The sequence below is a fragment of the Protomyctophum bolini genome, assembly GCF_963924005.1.
Source record: "Protomyctophum bolini genome assembly, chromosome: 13".
Classification (NCBI taxonomy): Eukaryota; Metazoa; Chordata; class Actinopteri; order Myctophiformes; family Myctophidae; genus Protomyctophum; species Protomyctophum bolini.
Genome location: NC_137874.1, coordinates 7878766 through 7902750, shown reverse-complemented (window position 1 = coordinate 7902750; position 23985 = coordinate 7878766). Strand labels below are relative to the sequence as shown.

At 43.3% G+C, this 23985-nt stretch overlaps 2 protein-coding genes across 2 annotated transcripts in view; both read left to right on the top strand.

The window, feature by feature from the left end:
* The window catches only part of LOC308327504 (low-density lipoprotein receptor-related protein 4-like), a gene marked incomplete at both ends in the record, with an annotated part of 35962 nt that extends 23086 nt beyond the window's left edge, over nucleotides 1–12876 (top strand). Inside the window, 11 exons of the mRNA XM_080781026.1 lie at nucleotides 3453–3485; nucleotides 3959–4041; nucleotides 4172–4327; nucleotides 4968–5155; nucleotides 5596–5795; nucleotides 5999–6193; nucleotides 6816–6958; nucleotides 7487–7580; nucleotides 10857–10889; nucleotides 11830–12065; nucleotides 12685–12876. Of these exons, the coding sequence (XP_080637152.1) occupies nucleotides 3453–3485; nucleotides 3959–4041; nucleotides 4172–4327; nucleotides 4968–5155; nucleotides 5596–5795; nucleotides 5999–6193; nucleotides 6816–6958; nucleotides 7487–7580; nucleotides 10857–10889; nucleotides 11830–12065; nucleotides 12685–12876 (1553 nt within the window). The remainder of the gene's footprint in view (nucleotides 1–3452; nucleotides 3486–3958; nucleotides 4042–4171; nucleotides 4328–4967; nucleotides 5156–5595; nucleotides 5796–5998; nucleotides 6194–6815; nucleotides 6959–7486; nucleotides 7581–10856; nucleotides 10890–11829; nucleotides 12066–12684) is intronic.
* The window catches only part of LOC308327279 (uncharacterized protein), a 551554-nt gene that overhangs the window by 241828 nt on the left and 285741 nt on the right, over nucleotides 1–23985 (top strand). The gene's annotated exons all lie outside the window — the stretch shown is intronic.

The window sequence follows — 23985 nt, the reverse complement described above, 5'->3', positions numbered from 1 at the left end:
TCAGTGAGTGTTCAATCTGGGATGACATCAAATACATGTGAGCTCTGTAGTCACTGTTAGCTCTCACAGGGAGCTCTGCAGCCCAAATGTCATTTTCTTGTTATTGTGCAAATTGTTAGTTCCACAGTCCGTTGAGTAGGAAGGATAATTGTAGTAGTTTGTTGGTGGTGAAGGTGTCTGTGACTAAATGACAACAAACTATTGCTTGTCAGCAATGTGAGATTCCATAGATCCTCATTCCCGGGGACAGAGTGGCATTCTGACGCACCGCCATTCAGACTACGTGGCTTCCACGGGCGGTCAGGGTTATGCTGCGTTCACACGGGGCAGATTAAATGATGCATATCCATTCATTGTCAATGGATCCAGCAACATGCATGTAGCTCAGCTGCTCCAAATCAACAGTCTTTGCATCGTTTCATCTGCCATCGTGTGAACGCACCATCGTGTGAACGCACCATCGTGTGAAGCACCATAGTGTGAACGCACCATCGTGTGAACGCACCATCGTGTGAACGCACCATCGTGTGAACGCACCATAGTGTGAAGCACCATCGTGTGAACGCACCATCGTGTGAACGCACCATCGTGTGAACGCACCATTGTGCGTGTGTGTATGTGTGCGTGCGTGCGTGTGTGTGTGTGCGCGCATGCGTGTGTACATACAGTACATGCAATAGTGTATTCCTTGACATGACACTCTCTGAGTTACAGACCCATAAGGGTCCACATGGTTCCAAACTATCATTTAGCTGGGGACCTCCTGGAACTCCTTCAAGGACCCGGGGTCCCCGGACCCCACTTTGGGAACCACTGCTCTACAGTGTGTGAGTTGAGGTTTTTATTTCAGGGACCCCGGCCCATAACTCTGAGAGCGTACAGTACACATGCAACCAAATGGACCGGTTTGGTTCCATTTGTACACTCTTAGAGGTACTGATCCGTAAGGGCCCATTTTGGTTCCAACTGTAACTGTCAATCATGTAGCTGTTGAGCCAGGATAGGCTATAGGCTGGGTGTGGCTGTGATCGCTCATCTATTGAACATCATTATTGAATCAATCCATTTCTCCACAGTGGTCTGTACGGCTATCAACACACACAGGCTGTGAGGCTTGTGGCGGAGGGGGAGGGGGGGGTATACAGTGGGCAGAGGGAGGGGTCCTGGTGGGAGGGTTGGTGTGTGGTGCAATTAAGCTATACTGTTGTTTTTGTGTGTGGGGCGCCTCATGTGTGTGTGTGGGGGGGGGGGCGTATACAGTGGGCAGAGGGAGGGCGGGGGGTCCTGGGGGGAGGGTTGGTGTGTAGTGCAATTAAGCTATACTGTTGTTTTTGTGTGTGGGGCGCCTCATGTGTGTGTGTGTGTGTGTGTGTGGGGGGGGGGGGTCACCGTGAAAAGTGGCTGTTTTTAGCGCAACGAGTTGTAACAGTGTTGTTCGATGCGAGTTGATCAGCAACATGTGAGATTGTAGATCTGTATCACTGACGCCGTTGTATAAGTTATGCTTAAAAATGAGATGTGTTCCATGTCTGTGAGGACGTGGGTTTATAATTATGAGAATAAATAAATAGCCTATGCAAATTATTATTATTAGAATGAGTTCATCAGTCCATTGATTCATTATTCACAATTATGTTAAACGGATATAAAAACAACATACTGTATATATATATTTTTTTTAAATACTTTTATTATGTTCTGGTCCGCCTCCGACGTTTTTAGCCCAATGAGTGTTTTTGAGTGGTGCAACCACTCCCTTACGGAGCTATGTGTGTGGCTGGCTGGCTGGCTGGGTGGGTGGGTGGGTGGCTGGGTGCATCTGAGCACGAAAACAGCATGGTTGTTTTTCAACACCTGTGCGCAACCTATCACACACACACACACACACACACACACACACACACACACACACACACACATATGAACTGTATATATGGTGCCAGTACAGTACAGTACAGTACAGTACAGTACAGTACAGTACAGTACAGTACAGTACAGTACAGTACAGTACAGTACAGTACAGTACAGTACAGTACAGTACAGTAGGGGGTAAGTAGAGGGACCCCCACACGGTAACTCAACGGTCATTTCTCAACCGTTTCGGACGCGGGGCGGCTCGCCTGAATCGGGCCGGCACCCTGGGTGCGTTCCTGTGGGTTCCCCCCCCCCCCCCCCCCCCCCCACACACCCCCACTCGGAGTTACACCATTCACTTATTTATTTTTTTGTATGCTTTGAATGGATTCAGCATCATGAAAACCCTATAGTTTGACACATCACATCTACATAAACTTTATAACATGATGAAATTTTGCCTTCTATATTTGTTAATGGTATGGTCACATGTTATTCCAATTATGAAAATTGCTCAACATATGCAAGTTAGCATCCTGCAGTTTCTACATGCTGGGGGCCCATACTAAACTCATCTAACATAAAACCGTTTCTACATGCTGGGGGCCCATACTCAACTCATCTAACATAAAACAGTTTCTACATGCTGGGGGCCCATACTCAACTCATCTAACATAAAACAGTTTCTACATGCTGGGGGCCCATACTCAACTCATCTAACATAAAACAGTTTCTACATGCTGGGGGCCCATACTCAAAACATCTAACATAAAACAGTTTCTACATGCTGGGGGCCCATACTCAACACATCTAACATAAAACAGTTTCTACATACTGGGGGCCCATACTCAACACATCTAACATAAAACAGTTTCTACATGTTGGGGGCCCATACTCAACACATCTAACATCAGTGTCTACATGCTGGGGGCCCATACTAAACACATCTAACATCAGTGTCTACATGCTGGGGGCCCATACTCAACACATCTAACATAAAACAGTTTCTACATGCTGGGGGCCCATACTCTTCACACACATCTAACATAAAACGTTGGTGTACTCATGCAACATGTCCGGGTTCACAATGGGCTGGCAAGTATACGATAGTGTAGAGGAGTACTAGACTAAAATGCGAGCCAACCAGTTAATTTACAACAATATATTGCTTGCCGGCTGTTGTAAACTCTAATTGGAGCCTCGTCTGGTTCTGGCAGACCGGTAGTGTGTGTGCAGGCTGGGTGGTGTGTGACAATCCAGTTGAATTATTCCTTTGGTATGTCTCCAGTAGCTAACTATAAAGTATGCTACAGTTCAGGCAGTACACAATACATATCTAGTACATTGTGTATTCACGTACAAGTACACAGCCATGGGCGATCAGATCATAACACCGGCTATTTTCATTTCTTGTGAGCTCTGATAGAAATCGTAGTTCCTCATGATTCCCATCCTGGGGCAAATAAATAGCAGTGAAGAGGAGAACCAAAGGATATCTTTCACGTGTATTAATTATTTCAACAGATAAACCTCAGATACAACCAACCATGCGCTGTTGTTCCTCTGAAGCTCATTTACTTTGTTATGTTCCTCCTCAGCTCTCCATGCTACACCGTCACATGACACCACAGGTAAGAGTGTGTGTGTGTGTGTGTGTGTGTGTGTGTGTGTGTGTGTGTGTGGGGGGGGGGGGGGGTGGGAGGTCCCCAGTTCAAATATGATTCATTTTGGGGGTCTACAGTTCAAATATGATTCATTTTGGGGGTCTCCAGTTCAAATATGATTAATTTTGGGGGTCCCCAGTTCAAGTTTGATTAATTTTGGGGGTCTCCAGTTCAAATATGATTAATTTTGGGGGTCTGCAGTTCAAATATGATTCATTTTGGGGGTCTCCAGTTCAAATATGATTCATTTTGGGGGTCCCCAGTTCAAATATGATTCATTTTGGGGGTCCCCAGTTCAAATATGATTCATTTTGGGGGTCCCCAGTTCAAATATGATTCATTTTGGGGGTCTCCAGTTCATAATATTTGACGATGGGATTCTCAGATTGGTGTATTTCTAAAAGTAAACCAACTCAAGTGTAATGTCTCACTTTATCCAGAGGTGGAGCCCTTCCTCATTTTAGCCAACCGTGACAACCTGATGAGGATCAGCTTGGACGGCTCCAGCTCAAAGCTCAAACAGGTGAAAACCATTGGACATAATTAACAACACATCCTCCTATGTAATCCTATACAATATTCTACACGCACTGCTTTTGATATGCTGGAATGTATTCCAGTCTGAGACTAACACAACTGCTGTGGTGTGACAGGACTTGAAGAGTGCAGTGTCTCTGGACTTTGACTATCGGCAGCAGAAGATCTACTGGATAGAAGATGTGACAGAATTGACCTCCTCCTCCCTCTATCACAGCTCCTACTATCACAGCATGATCAGTGTCATGAACATCAACGGCAGTGACGTCCAGGTCAGTGTGACAACTACAACTCTGAGGATGAATGAAGGATACTTGTTGTATTTATACTAGTACTCAGTGTACTTATAATAGCCAGTTGGGCAGTAACGAGTTACTTGTTGTATATTACTGTAATATTATTATTTAACCCAGAAACGAGTACTGTAAGGTAGGCCTATTACTTAACCAAAAACATGTCATATGTAAAAAATAGCACATTACATATTTCTCAGAGTAAACAGTTGTGTTGGCTGCCTTTTGAAAACATTTAGTTTAAAAGGTCAAGAGAGATTTAACTGCTGTATTTCATATAGATATCTACTGTACACAATGTGGAATATGCAGCAGAAAAAGATGAGACTATTTTTGTTTTATATTATTCAGTTTGACTCGGTTTGATTCAGTTTTAAAGGAGCTGCGGCTAAACAGATTGTTTTGTTGTACTTTTTTTTTTTGCAGGAGGTCAGGGTTTAATATGTAATTCTGGTATAATATGTACTGTAATATGTTATTCTTGATATTGAGAACCACTGAGTTAGTGTACACACACACACGCACGGACGTACACCATGCAGTCCAAACTCTAACTATCATAATATAAGAATGAAGTCGTGGTGAGTATATTCAGAGTGCATGTATGGTTCATTAACAGGTCATTCACGACACCTCGACCATCACACCAAGGGGTCTGGCTGTTGATTGGATAGGAGGAAACCTATACTGGACTGAATGGGTACATCACACCATAGGGGTGTCCAAACTAAACGGGTCGTACCCAACAGTCCTGCTCAACACTGACCTGGACCAGCCAAACTCCATAGCTGTGGATGTACGCTACGGGTAAGAACACTGTGGTGACATCATGAACCACACACTGAATTTATCAACCATCCTGTGAATAGGGCTGTCACATTTACACTTTTAAGTTGGATAATTGTCACACAAATAATTGCTATCAACAATTGAATTGTGTTTTTGACATTGAACATTAAAACATATGAATCGATTTTAATTTCAGATTGCTTTTAAGGCTTCGTAATCAAAAATTGCACAGGACAGATTATGACATATGCAAAGACATATACTGACATATTTAATAGTATACTTTCCAAAAAACATGTTAAATAAATACAGATACATTTACACACACACACACACACACACACACACACACACACACACACACACACACACACACACACACACACACACACACACACACACACACACACACACACACACACACACACCCTGACCCTGACACGGTGTCTCCCTGACAGATACTTGTACTGGACAGACATGGGGAAGAACAACATAGGGAGGATGGGGATGGACGGCACCACCAGGACAGTCATCGTGAAGGAGAAGATCTCCAAGCCCTACGGCCTGACGTTAGACTACATCGATGATCACGTCTACTGGACCAACGATGGGACACACATTGAGTTTGCCAACCTGGATGGAACCAACAGAAAGACAGGTGCACAACACATGTACACACACACGCACGCACGCGCACACACACACACACACACACACACACACACACACACACACACACACACAGAAAACATTGTTCACTTTGTTATACTCTATTGTATGTTAAAGCAGTATTTGTACTACTTTATTCCTGCATTTTATAACAGTCTGACTCTTTGTATTTGGGGTTCTGTGTGTCTGTAGTTGTGAGCCAGGACAGCATCTTGACTACCGGTATTACTGTGTTTGAGGATCACATCTATTGGTCGTATTGGGACTATACGACCAGGTCCATCTACAGAGCCAACAAGACTCATGGTATCAACAAGACCAGAATCATCAGCAAGCTGAACAGTCTATTTGACATCCACATCTACCACCCCTCTAGACAACCTGAGGGTCTGTACAACCCGCTGTAACACTCATTATTACTCTTCATTATGTTTCATGACTTTTATTTCTTCTGCATTGTTGTATTAATTGATATGTTTTGAAAAGTGTTGTAACCCTACAACCTGGTGGTCCTATTGTGATAATGCCATTATAGGCCATTATAGTCAAGCTTATTGTTGCATTATATGTGGACATATTAAAATGACCCCCCCCCCCCCACCCACACACACACACACACACACACACCTACAAGCTCGTAGCACGTCCGCGCTATGAGCTGGTAGATGTGCTATTTTTCAATAGCTAAAGTATAACATAATGCTTAAAACACTAAAAGGGGTTCCCGCCCAAAATGGGTTAATACATAAATAAAAGGAAAAATTTAAAAAGGAAAATAAGAAATACATTTGAACAGCAGATGTACAATTTCACAATGCATCACGGCGGGATGTGTTGTGAACTTGTAGAACAGCTGTTTTCATTATGAATACAGGTGTTCCTTATTATTGTTTTACTTACACACATCGGCATGTCTCTTGGTTACAACAGGTTTATAAAGCACTGTTGTAACATAATGTGTGTGTTCTCATATTCCTTACATGTGTTGCATGTTTTCTCCACCCTGCAGTGTCTGGTCATCCATGTCAGACCAACAATGGAGGCTGCAGTCACCTTTGTCTCCTCTCACCTGGAGGAGGCTACAAGTGTTCCTGTCCCAACGACTCCTTCTGGTCAGCTGACAACAAGCAGTGCAACTGCACTGCCAGCCAGGTGATTCACCTCAGCTTCACTTGTGTTACTCTGTCTGAATTCATGTCTCTTGTCTGCATTTGAAACATTACTTCATTTTCATTTCATTTAGTTTTCAGTAAATTATGTTCCATGTTCCATTATGTTTGTGTTCTCAAACTACATCCGTCCCAGTGTTTACACACTCAGTGACTCACATTGAAAGCAATACAAACAACACAATACAGTCAGAATGATGCACCAAAACAAAACCTACAACTCCCGTACCAAGCTATTCTATTTAATATGTACATTTTAAACATTTGTTTGAACTCATTCCTGCCGTACTTTGTTCCACAGAGTACAGTAACTCCTCTAACAGAAACACAATGATATTTTATATTGGTCCTCCTCAATAACTGTGAACATTCAGATTCTTCTCAAATTATGTTGACTCTCACTTGAAAAGAAAAGTTGGATATTGTTTGGTAATAAATTATAATAATGTATTTTGTGTTTTACATTATTTGTTTACTGATTCTAAACAGAATCCTCTGTCTCCCCCATCAGTTTGTTTGTAAGAACTACAAGTGCATTCCATTGTCATGGAAATGTGACACAGTAGATGACTGTGGGGACCGGTCAGACGAACCTGCAGATTGTCGTGAGTAAAGACTGAAAAATGACCATGTGTCCACACGCACGCATGCACGCACGCACACACACGCACACACACACACATACATACACACACACACACGATGCGACACATAGTGAGCTTTTAGATCTGCTATTTTCAAAAGATTGTTTTGAAAAGTTGAAATTTTACTAGAGTACATTTTGATTTCCGGACTTTTACTTATTTCTATATTTCAGTAAAACATTGAGTACTTTTTCCACCACTGGGTGAGACACACAGGGTGACCTCTGCTATGGACTGGGGTCAGAGGTCATACATTTGTTAGGATGACATCATGTCTGCCAGTGATTCCCTCTTGTGGAATCTTCCTCTTGCTCATTGTCTTCATCAGTGAGTGTTCAATCTAGGATGACATCAAATACATGTGAGCTCTGTAGTCACTGTTAGCTCTCACAGGGAGCTCTGCAGCCCAAATGTCATTTTCTTGTTATTGTGCAAATTGTTAGGAGTGTTCCACAGTCCGTTGAGTTGGAAGGATAATTGTAGTAGTTTGTTGGTGGTGAAGGTGTCTGTGACTAAATGACGACAAACTATTGCTTGTCAGCAATGTGAGATTCCATAGATCCTCATTCCCGGGGACAGAGTGGCATTCTGACGCACCGCCATTCAGACTACGTGGCTTCCACGGGCGGTCAGGGTTATGCTGCGTTCACATGGGGCAGATTAAATGATGCATATCCATTCATTGTCAATGGATCCAGCAACATGCATGTAGGTCAGCTGCTCCAAATCAACAGTCTTTGCATCGTTTCATCTGCCATCGTGTGAACGCACCATTGTGTGAACGCACCATAGTGTGAACGCACCATCGTGTGAACGCACCATCGTGTGAACGCACCATCGTGTGAACGCACCATAGTGTGAACGCACCATCGTGTGAACGCACCATAGTGTGAACGCACCATAGTGTGAACGCACCATTGTGAACGCACCATAGTTTGAACGCACCACAGTGTGAACGCACCATCGTGTGAACGCACCATCGTGTGAACGCACCATCGCGTGAACGCACCATCGTGCGTGTGTGTATGTGTGCGTGCGTGCGTGCGTGTGCGTGCGTGTGTGTGCGCGCACGCGTGTGTACATACAGTACATGCAATAGTGTATTCCTTGACATGACACTCTCAGAGTTACAGACCCATAAGGGTCCACATGGTTCCAAACTATCATTTAGCTGCATGGGACCTCCTGGAACTCCCTCAAGGACCCCCTGGGGGTCCCCGGACCCCACTTTGGGAACCACTGCTCTACAGTGTGTGAGTTGAGGTTTCAAAGGTTTTTATTTCAGGGACCCCGGCCCATAACTCTGAGAGCGTACAGTACACATGCAACCAAATGGACCGGTTTGGTTCCATTTGTACACTCTCAGAGGTACTGATCCGTAAGGGCCCATTTTGGTTGCAACTGTAACTGTCAATCATGTAGCTGTTGAGCCAGGATAGGCTATAGGCTGGGTGTGGCTGTGATCGCTCATCTATTGAACATCATTATTGAATCAATCCATTTCTCCACAGTGGTCTGTACGGCTATCAACACACACAGGCTGTGAGGCTTGTGGCGGAGGGGGAGGGGGGGGGGACCAGGGGGGAGGGTTGAGTGTGTGGTGCAATTAAGCTATACTGTTGTTTTTGTGTGTGGGGCGCCTCATGTGTGTGTGTGGGGGGGGTGTCACCGTCAAAAGTGGATATGGCTGTTTTTAGCGCAACGAGTTGTAACAGTGTTGTTCGATGCGAGTTGATCAGCAACATGTGAGATTGTAGATCTGTATCACTGACGCCGTTGTATAAGTTATGCTTAAAAATGAGATGTGTTCCATGTCTGTGAGGACGTGGGTTTATAATTACGAGAATAAATAAATAGCCTATGCAAATTATTATTATTATTAGAATGAGTTCATCAGTCCATTGATTCATTATTCACAATTATGTTAAACGGATATAAAAACAACATACTGTATATATATATTTTTTAATATACTTTTATTATGTTCTGGTCCGCCTCCGACGTTTTTAGCCCAATGAGTGTTTTTGAGTGGTGCAACCACTCCCTTACGGAGCTATGTGTGTGGCTGGCTGGCTGGGTGGATGGGTGCATCTGAGCACGAAAACAGCATGGTTGTTTTTCACCACCTGTGCGCAACCTATCACACACACACACACACACACACACACACACACACACACACACACACACACACACACATATTAACTGTATACATGGTGCCAGTACAGTACAGTACAGTACAGTACAGTACAGTACAGTACAGTACAGTACAGTACAGTAGGGGGTAAGTAGAGGGACCCCCACACGGTAACTCAACGGTCATTTCTCAACCGTTTCGGACGCGGGGCGGCTCGCCAGAATCGGGCCGGCACCCTGGGTGCGTTCCTGTGGGTCTGGCACCCCCCCACACACCCCCACTCGGAGTTGCACCATTCACTTATTTTCTTTTTGTATGCTTTGAATGGATTCAGCATCATGAAAACCCCCTAGTTTGACACATCACATCTACATAAACTTTAAAACATGATGACATTTTGCCTTCTATAGGTTGTTAATGGTATGGTCACATGTTATGCCAATTATGAAAATTGCTCAACATATGCAAGTTAGCATCCGGCAGTTTCTACATGTTGGGGGCCCATACTCAACACATCTAACATAAAACTGTTTCTACATGCTGGGGGCCCATACTCAACACATCTAACATAAAACTGTTTCTACATGCTGGGGGCCCATACTCAACACATCTAACATAAAACTGTTTCTACATGCTGGGGGCCCATACTCAACACATCTAACATAAAACTGTTTCTACATGCTGGGGGCCCAATACTCAACACATCTAACATCAGTGTCTACATACTGGGGGCCCATACTCAACACATGTAACATAAAACGTTGGTGTACTCATGCAACATGTCCGGGTTTATAGCTAACTATAAAGTATGCTACAGTTCAGGCAGTACACAATACATATCTTGTACATTGTGTATTCACGTACAAGTACACAGCCATGGGCGATCAGATCATAACACCGGCTATTTTCATTTCATGTGAGCTCTGATAGAAATCGTAGTTACTCATGATTCCCATCCTGGGGCAAATAAATAGCAGTGAAGAGGAGAACCAAAGGATATCTTTCACGTGTATTAATTATTTCAACAGATAAACCTCAGATACAACCAACCATGCTGTTGTTCTACTGAAGCTCATTTACTTTGTTATGTTCCTCCTCAGCTCTCCATGCTACACCGTCACATGACACCACAGGTAAGACTGTGTGTGTGTGTGTGTGTGTGTGTGTGTGTGTGTGTGTGTGTGTGTGTGTGTGTGTGTGTGTGTGTGTGTGTGTGTGTGTGTGTGTGTGTGTGTGGGGGGGGGGGGGGGGGGTGGGAGGGGGGTGGGAGGTCCCCAGTTCAAACATGATTCATTTTGGGGGACCCCAGTTCAAATATGATTCATTTTGGGGGTCCCCAGTTCAAATATGCTTCATTTTGGGGGTCCCCAGGTAAATATGATTCATTTTGGGGGTCCCCAGTTCAAATATGCTTCATTTTGGGGGTCCCCAGGTAAATATGATTAATTTTGGGGGTCTCCAGTTCAAATATCATTCATTTTGGGGGTCCCCAGTTAAAATATGATTCATTTTGGGGGTCTGCAGTTCAAATATGATTCATTTTGGGGGTCTCCAGTTCAAATATGATTCATTTTGGGGGTCCCCAGTTAAAATATTATTCATTTTGGGGGTCCCCAGTTCAAATATGATTCATTTTGGGGGTCCCCAGTTAAAATATGATTCATTTTGGGGGTCCCCAGTTCAAATATGCTTCATTTTAGGGGTCCCCAGGTCAAATATGATTCATTTTGGGGGTCTCCAGTTCAAATATCATTCATTTTGGGGGTCTGCAGTTCAAATATGATTCATTTTGGGGGTCTGCAGTTCAAATATGATTCATTTTGGGGGTCTCCAGTTCAAATATGATTCATTTTGGGGGTCCCCAGTTAAAATATGATTCATTTTGGGGGTCCCCAGTTCAAATATGATTCATTTTAGGGGTCCCCAGTTCAAATATGATTCATTTTGGGGGTCCCCAGTTCAAATATGATTCATTTTGGGGGTCCCCAGTTCATAATATTTGACGATGGGATTCTCAGATTGGTGTATTTCTAAAAGTAAACCAACTCAAGTGTAATGTCTCACTTTATCCAGAGGTGGAGCCCTTCCTCATTTTAGCCAACCGTGACAGCCTGATGAGGATCAGCTTGGACGGCTCCAGCTCAAAGCTCAAACAGGTGAAAACCATTGGACAGGACTTGAAGAGTGCAGTGTCTCTGGACTTTGACTATCAGCAGCAGAAGATCTACTGGATAGAGGCGACAGAATGGACCCCTTCCTATCATCGCAGCATGAACAGTGTCATGAACATCAACGGCAGTGACGTCCAGGTCAGTGTGACAACGACAACTACGAGGATGAATGAAGGATACTTGTTGTATTTATACTAGTACTCAGTGTACTTATAATAGCCAGTTGGGCAGTAACAAGTTACTTGTTGTATATTACTGTAATAATATTATATAACCCAGTAACGAGTACTGTAAGGCATTACTTAACCAAAAACATGTAATATGTAAAAAATAGCTCATTACATATTTCTCAGAGTAAACAGTTGTGTTGGCTGCCTTTTGAAAACATTTAGTTTAAAAGGTCAAGAGAGATTTAACTGCTGTATTTCATATAGATATCTACTGTACACAATGTGGAATATGCAGCAGAAAAAGATGAGACTATTTTTGTTTTATATTATTCAGTTTGACTCAGTTTGATTCAGTTTTAAATGAACTGGCTAAACAGATTGTTTTGTTGTACTTTTTTTTTTGCAGGAAGTCGGGGTTTAATATGTAATATACTGTGTACTGTAATATGTTATTCTTGATATTGAGAACCACTGAGTTAGTGTACACACGCACGCACGTACCCCATGCAGTCCAAACTCTAACTATCATAATATAAGAATGAAGTCGTGGTGAGTATATTCAGAGTGCATGTATGGTTCATTAACAGGTCATTCACGACACCTCGACCATCACACCACTGGTTCTGGCTGTTGATTGGATAGGAGGAAACCTATACTGGACTGACTGGGTACATCACACCATAGGGGTGTCCAAACTAAACGGGTCGTACCCAACAGTCCTGCTCAACACTGACCTGGACCAGCCAACCTCCATAGCTGTGGATGTACGCTACGGGTAAGAACACTGTGGTGACATCATGAACCACACACTGAATTGATCAACCATCCTGTGAATAGGGCTGTCACATTTACACTTTTAAGTTGGATAATTGTCACACAAATAATTGCTATCAACAATTTAATTGTGTTTTTGACATTGAACATTAAAAACATTTTAATCCATTTTAATTTCAGATTGCTCTTAAGGCTTCGTAATCAAAAATTGCACAGGACAGATTATGACAATAATATATGCAAAGACATATACTGACATATTTAATAGTATACTTTCCAAAAATAAATAAATACAGATACATTTAAACACACACACGCACACACACGCGCGCGGGCGCGCACACACACACACACACACACACACACACACACACACACACACACACACACACACACACACACACACACACACACACACACACACACACACACACACACACACACACACCTCTGACACGGTGTCTCCCTGACAGATACTTGTACTGGACAGACGTGGGGAAGAACAACATAGGGAGGATGGGGATGGACGGCACCACCAGGACAGTCATCGTGAAGGAGAAGATCTCCAAGCCCTACGGCCTGACGTTAGACTACATCGATGATCACGTCTACTGGACCAACGATGAGACACACATTGAGTTTGCCAACCTGGATGGAACCAACAGAAAGACAGGTGCACAACACATACACACACACACACACACACACACACACACACACACACACACACACACACACACACACACACACACACACACAGAAAACATTGTTCACTTTGTTATACTCTATTGTATGTTAAAGCAGTATTTGTACTACTTTATTCATGCATTTTATAACAGTCTGACTCTTTGTATTTGGGGTTCTGTGTGTCTGTAGTTGTGAGTCAGGACAGCATCTGGGGTATTACTGTGTTTGAGGATCACATCTATTGGATAGACTTTACGAACAGGTCCATCTACAGAGCCAACAAGACTCATGGTATCGACAAGACCAGAATCATCAGCAAGCTGGACCATCCATTTGACGTCCTCATCTACCACCCCTCTAGACAACCTGAGGGTCTGTACCACCCGTTGTAACACTCATTATTACTCTTCATTATGTTTCATGACTTTTATTTCTTCTGTATTGTTGTATTAACTGATATGTTTTGAAAAGTGTTGTAACCCTACAACCTGGTGGTCCTATTGTGATAATGCCATTATAGGCAAGCTTATTGTTGCATTATATGTGGACATATTTAAATGACCCCCCCGCCCCCACACACACACACACACACACACACACACACACACACACACACACACACACACACACACACACACACACACACACACACACACACACACACACACACACACACACACACACACACACAGAGTTTTGACAGTTTTCTGAAATACCTCATGTTTCTGTGCCAGTGCCTCAGTGGTACTCCATATTTCATGTCAAGGACCCCCAGAATTACATATGCCACGACCCCCATCTTAAAAACGTTCGCTCTAAAAGAATATATATTCAAAGATTTGAGGCGCATTTTCACGATAAAAATAAATAAATAGCAGACCTAGAAGCTCGTAGCACGTCCGCGCTATATGAGCTTGTAGATGTGCTATTTTTCAATAGCTAAAGTATAACATAATGCTTAAAACACTAAAAGGGGTTCCCGCCCAAAATGGGTTAATACATAAATAAAAGGAAAATTAAAAATACATTTAAAATTGTACAGCATATGTACAATTTCACAATGCATCGCGGCGGGATGTGTTGTGAACTTGTAGAACAGCTGTTTTCATTATGAATACAGGTGTTCCTTATTATTGTTTTACTTACACACATCGGCATGTCTCTTGGTTACAACAGGTTTATAAAGCACTGTTGTAACATATAGGTGTGTGTTCTCATATTCCTTACATGTGTTGCATGTTTTCTCCACCCTGCAGTGTCTGGTCATCCATGTCAGACCAACAATGGAGGCTGCAGTCACCTGTGTCTGCTCTCACCTGGAGGAGGCTACAAGTGTTCCTGTCCCACCGACTCCTCTTTGTCAGCTGACAACAAGCAGTGCATGTCCAACTGCACTGCCAGCCAGGTGATTCACCTCAGCTTCACTTGTGTTACTCTGTCTGACTTTATCCATTAAGGACAGGAACCCCTTTTGTTGTTTCAAGCATATACTTTAGCCATTGACAAATAGCAGATCTACAAGCTCAGAGTGCCGTGCTATTTGTCAAATATTGTGAAAATGTGGGGCAAATCTTTGAATGTATATTCTTTCAGGGCAAACGTTTTATAATATTTGGGGTCTTAGTTTGAGAATCACTGACATAGATAGATAGTTTTTATAGTTTGAGAATCAGAAACAGGTTTTATAGTTTGAGAACCACTGACATAGAAACATAGGTTTTATAGTTTGAGAATCACTGACATAGAAACATAGGTTTTATAGTTTGAGAATCAGAAACAGGTTTTATAGTTTGAGAACCACTGACATAGAAACATAGGTTTTATAGTTTGAGAATCACTGACATAGAAACATAGGTTTTATAGTTTGAGAATCACTGACATAGAAACATATAGGTTTTATAGACAACTGTCATGATTTAGAAGACATTTAGTAGAATCTGCATGGTCCTAAGTCCTAAATGGGTTACATGTCTTTGATATACACATTACTGATTATTATGGACCTGACCCTCTGTCTCCCCCTTCAGTTTGTTTGTCAGAAAGACACGTGCATTCCATTGTCGTGGAGATGTGACTGTGAGGACGAACACGCTGACTGCCGTGAGTAGAGACTGAACCATTACCTGTATTATCACTGTTTACACTGATTACAATGAATCCTTCTATGTATTCTAAAAAACACTGATGAATGCTTTATCAGAATAATAATAACGCAGAATGCATTAGACAAGACAGACTTCATTTCCAGAGTAACGTTAGAGTGAAACTAATTCATTCATTATTTTTCTCCTCAGCTCTCCAACCAAAACCAAGTCACAACTCAACAGGTGAACAAAATTGAAACTGGTTTTTATATTGTATTATCCAAGGTATTGCAATGAATGTAATCCTTTTTGACTGCTTATTGCTCTCTGTACAGAGTCCGAAGATGTCAGGTTGGTGGGAGGAACCAGTAAATGCACTGGCATACTGCAGATGAAACACCAGGGAGAGTGGAGACCAGTGTTGGCTTGGTTTGACTGGAACAGGATGTCATCATCTGTAGTGTGTAGACAGTTGGATTGTGGATCTGCTCTATCAACAGAATTTGCTTCTAGTTCTACACGTCAACCAGGATGGGTGATTCCATCTTCCTGTGTTGGCTCTGAGTCTTCACTGATGGAGTGTGGACCAGTAAAGTCCTATGATTCCACTCTTACACTGAAGCTCAACTGTTCAGGTAAAAGGAATAAACAGCATTATGCATCAACAATGTAAAAGTTGTGTTATCATCAACAGTTACACCATACAGAGCAATTTACATGTGTGATCGCAAAGCAAGCATGAACTTAGCTCCGTTTTGAACCTCTATATCTACGCTGCTACGCTTTAGCTCAGAGATGAGGTTCCAACAAAAGCTACAGTATCCCTGCACTGGTAGAAATGGGTTGAGCCCGTCGACAAGTAGTGGAATAAACCCCTTTCGCAGGATTGATTTAAAAAAGTAAAGGTATCAGAAGATTGCATTGGGAAAACCGGGGAAACAAATCGTACTGGCTGACAAACAACCGCTTTGGTTGTTTGATGCCTCAGTTAAAATGTTAGGTGCCTATGTTAAGTTTATCAACTGTATCTTGGTTCTGATACCTTTACTTTTTGAAATAAATACTGCGGAAGGGGTTTATTCCACTACTTGTTGACGGGCTCTATACACAGCTAGACTCCATTTCTACCAGCGCAGGGATAGCTTTTGTCGGAACCTCATCTCGGAGCTAAAGCGTAGCAGCGTAGATATAGAGGTTCCAAACGGAGCTAGCATGAACTGTAGTCAACAAGTTAAAGAATCACACAAATGCAGAAACAAGTGTAGAGAGAACCGTGTAGTGCCTAAAATATACTAGGAGACATTTCACTGCTTGTACTTGTATACGTTAGTTCCAGTGGAACCTTCAAAAGAAGGGTTTCACTGAAGAATGCAGGCAGTTAGGGAAGAATTAATCAATACCTGACAAGGGATGTGTTAAAGCAGGCGGAGCGAGACTGTTTAGAGTCCTATAAGTGGCCGTTGGCCGTACAGCACAGAGACTAATGAATGCAATATAAAACTAAAATTAAAATCTTGTCTAACTCGTTCTATGCAGGCAATGAGTTTTAATGACGTGAACACAACAATAAAACCGCACCACTCATGTCATGTGGCAGCCAAATAGAATGTTTGTTGGAGTGCAATGTTTGTTTAAGGATGTGAGGCGCCCCTCACTTCACACAAGTGTGATTTAAATAATAATAATAATTGTGGGCTCTAGTCGTGAGCCCACCATTATTGAAAGTATAATAATCCCGCGCTCAAGATATAATACAACTTTATTCTAAATACTGCCCCCCTTCCCCACCCCTCTCTCTCTCTCCCTCCAGAGTCTGTGAGGTTGGTGGATGGTCCTAGTGTGTGTTCAGGTCGAGTGGAGGTGAAGTCTAATGAGTCGTGGGCCTCAGTGTGTGAAGGTGACTTTGACCAGCAGGATGCAGAGGTGGTCTGTAGGGAGCTTGGTTGCGGAGCTTCTTCGGCCCTCAAGGGGGCGCTCTATGGAGAAGTGAACACTCCCATGTGGGCCAAAGAGTTCCAGTGTGAAGGCACGGAGTCTGCTCTCCTGGACTGTAAAGCCTCAAACTCAACCAGAAGCACCTGTTTGCCTGACAAGACCATTGGACTTACCTGCTCAGGTAAAGAGGGGCGCTAGCTATAGGATCGTACGTTGAAGTATAGGCTAGTATAGTTCTGTGTCTGTGTGTGTGTGTGAGTATAGGCTGTGTGTGAGTTTGGCTAGTATAGTTCTGTGTCTGTGTGTGCGCCACATAATTGAGGCTAAAAGTGAGGACAGAAAAGTGAGGACGCCAATTGTGATTGGCCGGAATGTGATGATGTATATGATGATAAGAGCGCCCCTCGCTTCACACAAGTGTGATCTTTCATGTTTATTATAAAGTGATACTGTTTAAATGTTTACTCACTTTGTCTTTTTACAGTGGTTGAAGATGTCAGGTTGGTGGGAGGAACCAGTACGTGTTCTGGTTTACTGGAAATAAAACACCAGGGAGAGTGGAGACCAGTGGACGGTGGGGCTCACTGGAACCTGAAGTCCTCCTCTGTAGTGTGTAGACACCTTGGCTGTGGCTCTGCCGTTTCAACAGAGAGGACTTCTGGTTTCACAGGACAACCTGTATGGAGGATTACACCTTACTGTGTTGGGTCTGAGTCTTCACTGAGCGACTGTGTCATAATGGAGAATCATGTCACGCGGAAAGGTTTGATTACAGGCAAACCCACTGTGAACTGTTCAGGTAACACAATGACAGCAGTCCTTACAGTCTCTCATTTTCTCTGTGTATGGATGTGCGCGTGCGGCCGTGCGTGCATGCGTGCGTGCATGCGTAAGTGTCTTCGTGCTTGTGTGTGCACGTGTGTTTATGCGTGTGTGCATGCCTATGTGTGTAGTGACTAGAAATGGCCTCTAGTGTCATGAGCTACTGGGGAAGATCTCGTGATGATGATGATGATGATGATGATGATGATGATTTGTGTTTTGATTTATTGATAGTTCCATATTAATTACTTTATTTACGAATGGGTACAACACTGTTATCTGTTTAGGTTCTCAGTAAAACAATGTTGACTTTCTTCTGATGTGATTAGATTCAATTTGCATCCATAATGCTTTCATACATTCTCTTGTAGATAACTAACATAATTGTATAATCTCTCTCTCTCTCTCTCTCTCTCTCCAGAGTCTGTGAGGTTGGTGGATGGTCCTAGTGTGTGTTCAGGCAGAGTTGAGGTGAAGTCTAATGAGTCGTGGGCCTCAGTGTGTGAAGGTGACTTTGACCAGCATGATGCAGAGGTGGTCTGTAGGGAGCTTGGTTGCGGAGCTTCTTCGGCCCTCAAGGGGGCGCTCTATGGAGAAGTCAAGGCTCCAATGTGGGCCAAAGAGTTCCAGTGTGAAGGCACTGAGTCTGCTCTCCTAGACTGTAGAGCCTCAAACTCATCCAGAAACAACTGCTCATCGGACAAGTCTGTTGAACTAACCTGCTCAGGTAAAAGCATGTTTTAATGAGAGTAATAACATGTCGCCCCCCTCCCCCTCATGTACTTGATAGTGGGTGCAGCAGATCAAGTCATCAACGGCACCGCTCACTTCACACTGGGGTGTGATTTTATTTTTGATGCCCAGCTCTGTCGGTCTGTGTGAACACAAACATTGGCTGATGATTGGCTGATCACCCCATAGTGATGATTTGATTGGCTGAGTAAAGTACATATTGAAGATAAAAGTGAGGGCAGAAAAGTGAAGACGCCAAAAGTGATTGGCCAGAATTACATTTGTGATGATTTGATTGGCTAAGCACAGAATGTGATGTGTGATGTGTGATGGTGCATGATGATAAGAGAGCCCTTTCGTGTGAAGTGAGGACGCCACAAGTGATTAGCCTTGAGGATTAGCCTTGAGGACGTATGATGATGTATGATGATAAGAGTGCCCCTCGCTTCACATGGGTGTGATTTATTTATTTGTTTGTCTGTCTGTTTGTTTGTTTATTTATTGCGTTTACTCTCTTGTCTCTACAGAGTCTGATGATGTCAGGTTGGTGGGAGGAACCAGTATCTGTGCTGGTTTACTGGAGATTAAACATCAGAGAGAGTGGAGGCCAGTGGACGGTTGGTCTTACTGGAACCTGCAGTCCTCATCTGTAGTGTGTCAACACCTTGGCTGTGGCTCTGCCGTTTCAACAGAGAGGAGTTCTGCTGTTACACATCAACCTGCATGGAGGATTACACCTCACTGTGTTGGGCCTGAGTCCTCTCTGAGTGACTGTGGAAATAAGATGTCTTCCACTTCCTTGTACGTACTGGAGGTGAACTGTTCAGGTAACAAACTACTTCAACTACAGTAATGTCTGACCAAGCCACAGGAAACACTGGCCCTGATTAATTCAACCATACAGAGCCATTACTTGCTGTTTGTGAAAATAACACGTGTGGAATGTTCTGATAGGGCATTATGCCTTACTATACTATTATGCTATGTAACATTCATCTCGCACATAATGTCTCTGGGCTTGTTATTACTTTAATCTATCTTGTTTTATTATGCCTTTATCATCAGTGACTTGAAACGTCTCTCTCTCTCTCTCTCTCTCTCTCTCTCTCTCTCTCTCTCTCTCTCTCTCTCTCTCTCTCTCTCTCTCTCTCTCCAGACTCTGTGAGGTTGGTGAATGGGACTACTTTGTGTTCAGGCAGAGTTGAGGTGAAGTCTGATGAGTCTTGGGTCTCAGTGTGTGAAGGTGACTTTGACCAGGAGGCTGCAGAGGTGGTCTGTAGGGAGCTTGGGTGTGAGGCTCCTTCAGTCCTCCAGGGGGCGCTCTATGGAGAAGCCAATGTTTCAATGTGGACCAAAGAGTTCCAGTGTAAAGGCCACGAGTCTGTTCTCCTGGACTGTGGAACTTCAGACTCAACTAGAAACACAAGCTCACCTTACAAGTCTGTTGGACTCACCTGCTCAGGTAAAAAACAAGATAAACTTTTGGTTTGGAACTTTGGATTATTATTTCATGATAAATAAATATTAAACTTTACTGTTTATTCTCTGGTCTCTGTACAGAGTCTGACGATGTCAGGTTGGTGAGGGGAACGAGTAAGTGTATTGGAATACTGGAGATGAAACATCAGGGAGAGTGGAGACCAGTGGATGGTCGGTCTGACTGGAACCTGAAGTCATCATCTGTAGTGTGTCGACAGCTGGAGTGTGGCTCTGCTGTATCAAGAGAAAGGACTTCTGCTTCTACACATAAACCTGTATGGTGGATTTCAGCTTCCTGTGTTGGTTCTGAGTCTTCACTGAGGGAGTGTGGAACAAAGAGGTCTGGCAATTCCACTGCCAGACTGGAGATTATCTGTTCAGGTAAAACAATGACTTCAACAATGACACTTTTACATTATGTCATCTATCTGTCAGTACAATATCTTATAATTAAACTGGTCGTACAGTCAAATCTACTGTATTACCAATTTCAGCCAATCACCTCTGTCTTGTTCCAGATCTGCTGTTTAAGCCAATCATCACCTTTGTACGCTCCCTTTCTGAAAGCCAGCAGCAGGAGCTGCATGTGATCAGCTGCTCCACCAACACAACACCACTGGATACAACACAACACACAACATCACTGGATACAACACAACACACAACACCACTGGATACAACACAACACACAACACCACTTGATACAACACAACACACAACACTACTTGATACAACACAACACACAACATCTCTGGATACAACACAACACACAACACCACTGGATACAACACAACACACAACACCACTGGATACAACACAACACACAACACCACTGGATACAACACAACACACAACACCACTGGATACAACACAACACACAACATCTCTGGATACAGCACAACACACATCACTGGATCCAACACAACACACAACATCTCTGGATACAGCACAACACACATCACTGGATCCAACACAACACACAACATCTCTGGATACAGCACAACACACATCACTGGATCCAACACAACACACAACATCAGTGCGTACCTTAGTACACTCCATTTCTGAAAGCCATCAGCAGGGGCTGCAGGTGATGGAGGGTTCCAGCTTCAGCATAAGATGCTCCATCCGGCTACAATACCCAGGAGGATTCTTCCACCTCACCTTCACTGGATCCAACACCACGCGCAACTACACCCAGCCAGCGGACAATCACTCTGTATCCAAAACAACACACAACGTCACTGCATCCAACACATCACTGGATACAACACAGCACACAACACCACTGGATACAACACAGCACACAACACCACTGGATACAACACAGCACACAACACCACTGGATACAACACAGCACACAACACCACTGGATACAACACAGCACACAACACCACTGGATACAACACAGCACACAACACCACTGGATACAACACAGCACACAACACCACTGGATACAACACAGCACACAACACCACTAGACATAACACAGCACACAGCATCACTGGATACAACACAACACACAACACCACTGGATACAACACAACACACAGCATCACTGTATTCAACACAACACACAACACCACTGAATTCAACACAACACACAACACCACTGAATGCAACACACAACATCTCTGGATGCAGCGAAACTCAGAGCCATACCCAGACAGCTGTCAATCACTCTGCCACATTCCGGTTTCCTGCAGCAAACCACACCCACCAGGGAAGTTACATCTGTGTTTATCACATCCACGTTTTCTCTCACTACTTCTCCTCTAAGAGCAAGGTCCTCTCTATCACTGTCACAGGTAACATGAAATGTGGTATTTTCAAGTCACAATGTGAAACTCAAGCAAAGCAATCTTTACGCTGTTCTTTTGCATGATGTTTGATGTTCTAACATATCTAACATATTTCCCTCACAGCTTCTCATCTGACATCCAACGTTCTCAAATGTACAGTCATGGTGCTGCTGCTCTCCATCCTGATAATCGCTGTCCTCTATCGTCTCTGGAAGGTAATTTTACTACTTTATTCAACATAACACTGCAATGTAGATGCAGCCGTTTAGTCAGACATTTTTAATTTAAGAGAGCCGGTTGATTAAAGCCGGGCACTGCTGTGTTTCTCCAGGTCATCAGAAGGCGTCGTGCGGGAGCGCAGGACATCGGCGTTGTTTATTATGATGTCAGACGGGAGAGTGTTGAAATAGTTTATTATAACGAATTTGCTCGTTCCGATGTTGAAGCCGGACTGAGTGAGGAGCCAGATTACCACCAGTATGAAGAGCCAGGTCCACAAGGAGGTGATGAAGCTGCACCCAGTGAGGAGACACAACACCTCCAGTATGATGGTGTGGGTGTAGGAGGAGGTGCTGAAGAGACACAACACCACCAGTATGATGGTGTGGGTGTAGGAGGAGGTGCTGAAGAGACAGAATACCACCAGTATGATGATGTGGGTGTAGGAGGAGGTGCTGAGGAGACAGAATACCACCAGTATGATGATGTGGGTGTAGGAGGAGGTGCTGAAGAGACAGAATACCACCAGTATGATGATGTGGGTGTAGGAGGAGGTGCTGAAGAGACAGAATACCACCAGTATGATGATGTGGGTGTAGGAGGAGGTGCTGAAGAGACAGAATACCACGAGTATGATGATGTGGGTGTACGAGGAGGTGCTGAAGAGACAGAATACCACCAGTATGATGATGTGGGTGTACGAGGAGGTGCTGACGGGGCGGATCTCTAAAGGGTTTTGAGAGATTTTTTGAAATGCCACTATATATCTGCCTATAAATGTCTCAAATTTTAAAGCACTATATTTCTAAAACTATTAAACATTTCAAAGATTCCTTTTCAGGCAAACATGTCCACCGTAAGATGAAGCTAAATAGGTTTGAATGGGGTTTCTAGGTGTAAATATGTAGGACTAGTAGCATGCCAAAGTTTGTGCTATTGCCACAGAAAATACAAAACATTTCAAAGTAAAAAGTTCCAGCATGTGTCTCCAAAGTAAGCTGAATAATTGTCTCACTTCAGGTGGCATATAATGATGCTTTTCGAATATTCCTGAGACTCCCAAGATGGACCAGTGCAAGTGAAATGTTTGTGACCAGTAATGTACCCACCTTTCATGCTGTAGGCTACTGAGGAATTTTATGTTTAGATTCATGTGTAGACTGAGGGAATCAAATTCAGGGATCACACAGAGTGATACAGTCTTCTCCTCATGTTTGTTTCTGGAAACACTGGAGGCAATGTTTATATGTTTTTAATTGACAAGGACTGCCTGGAGTGAAAATAGCCTGATACTTAGGCTATCTCTGTGTTGTTGTTTTGTATTTACTGTCATGTTTTTCCCTGTTTATATATG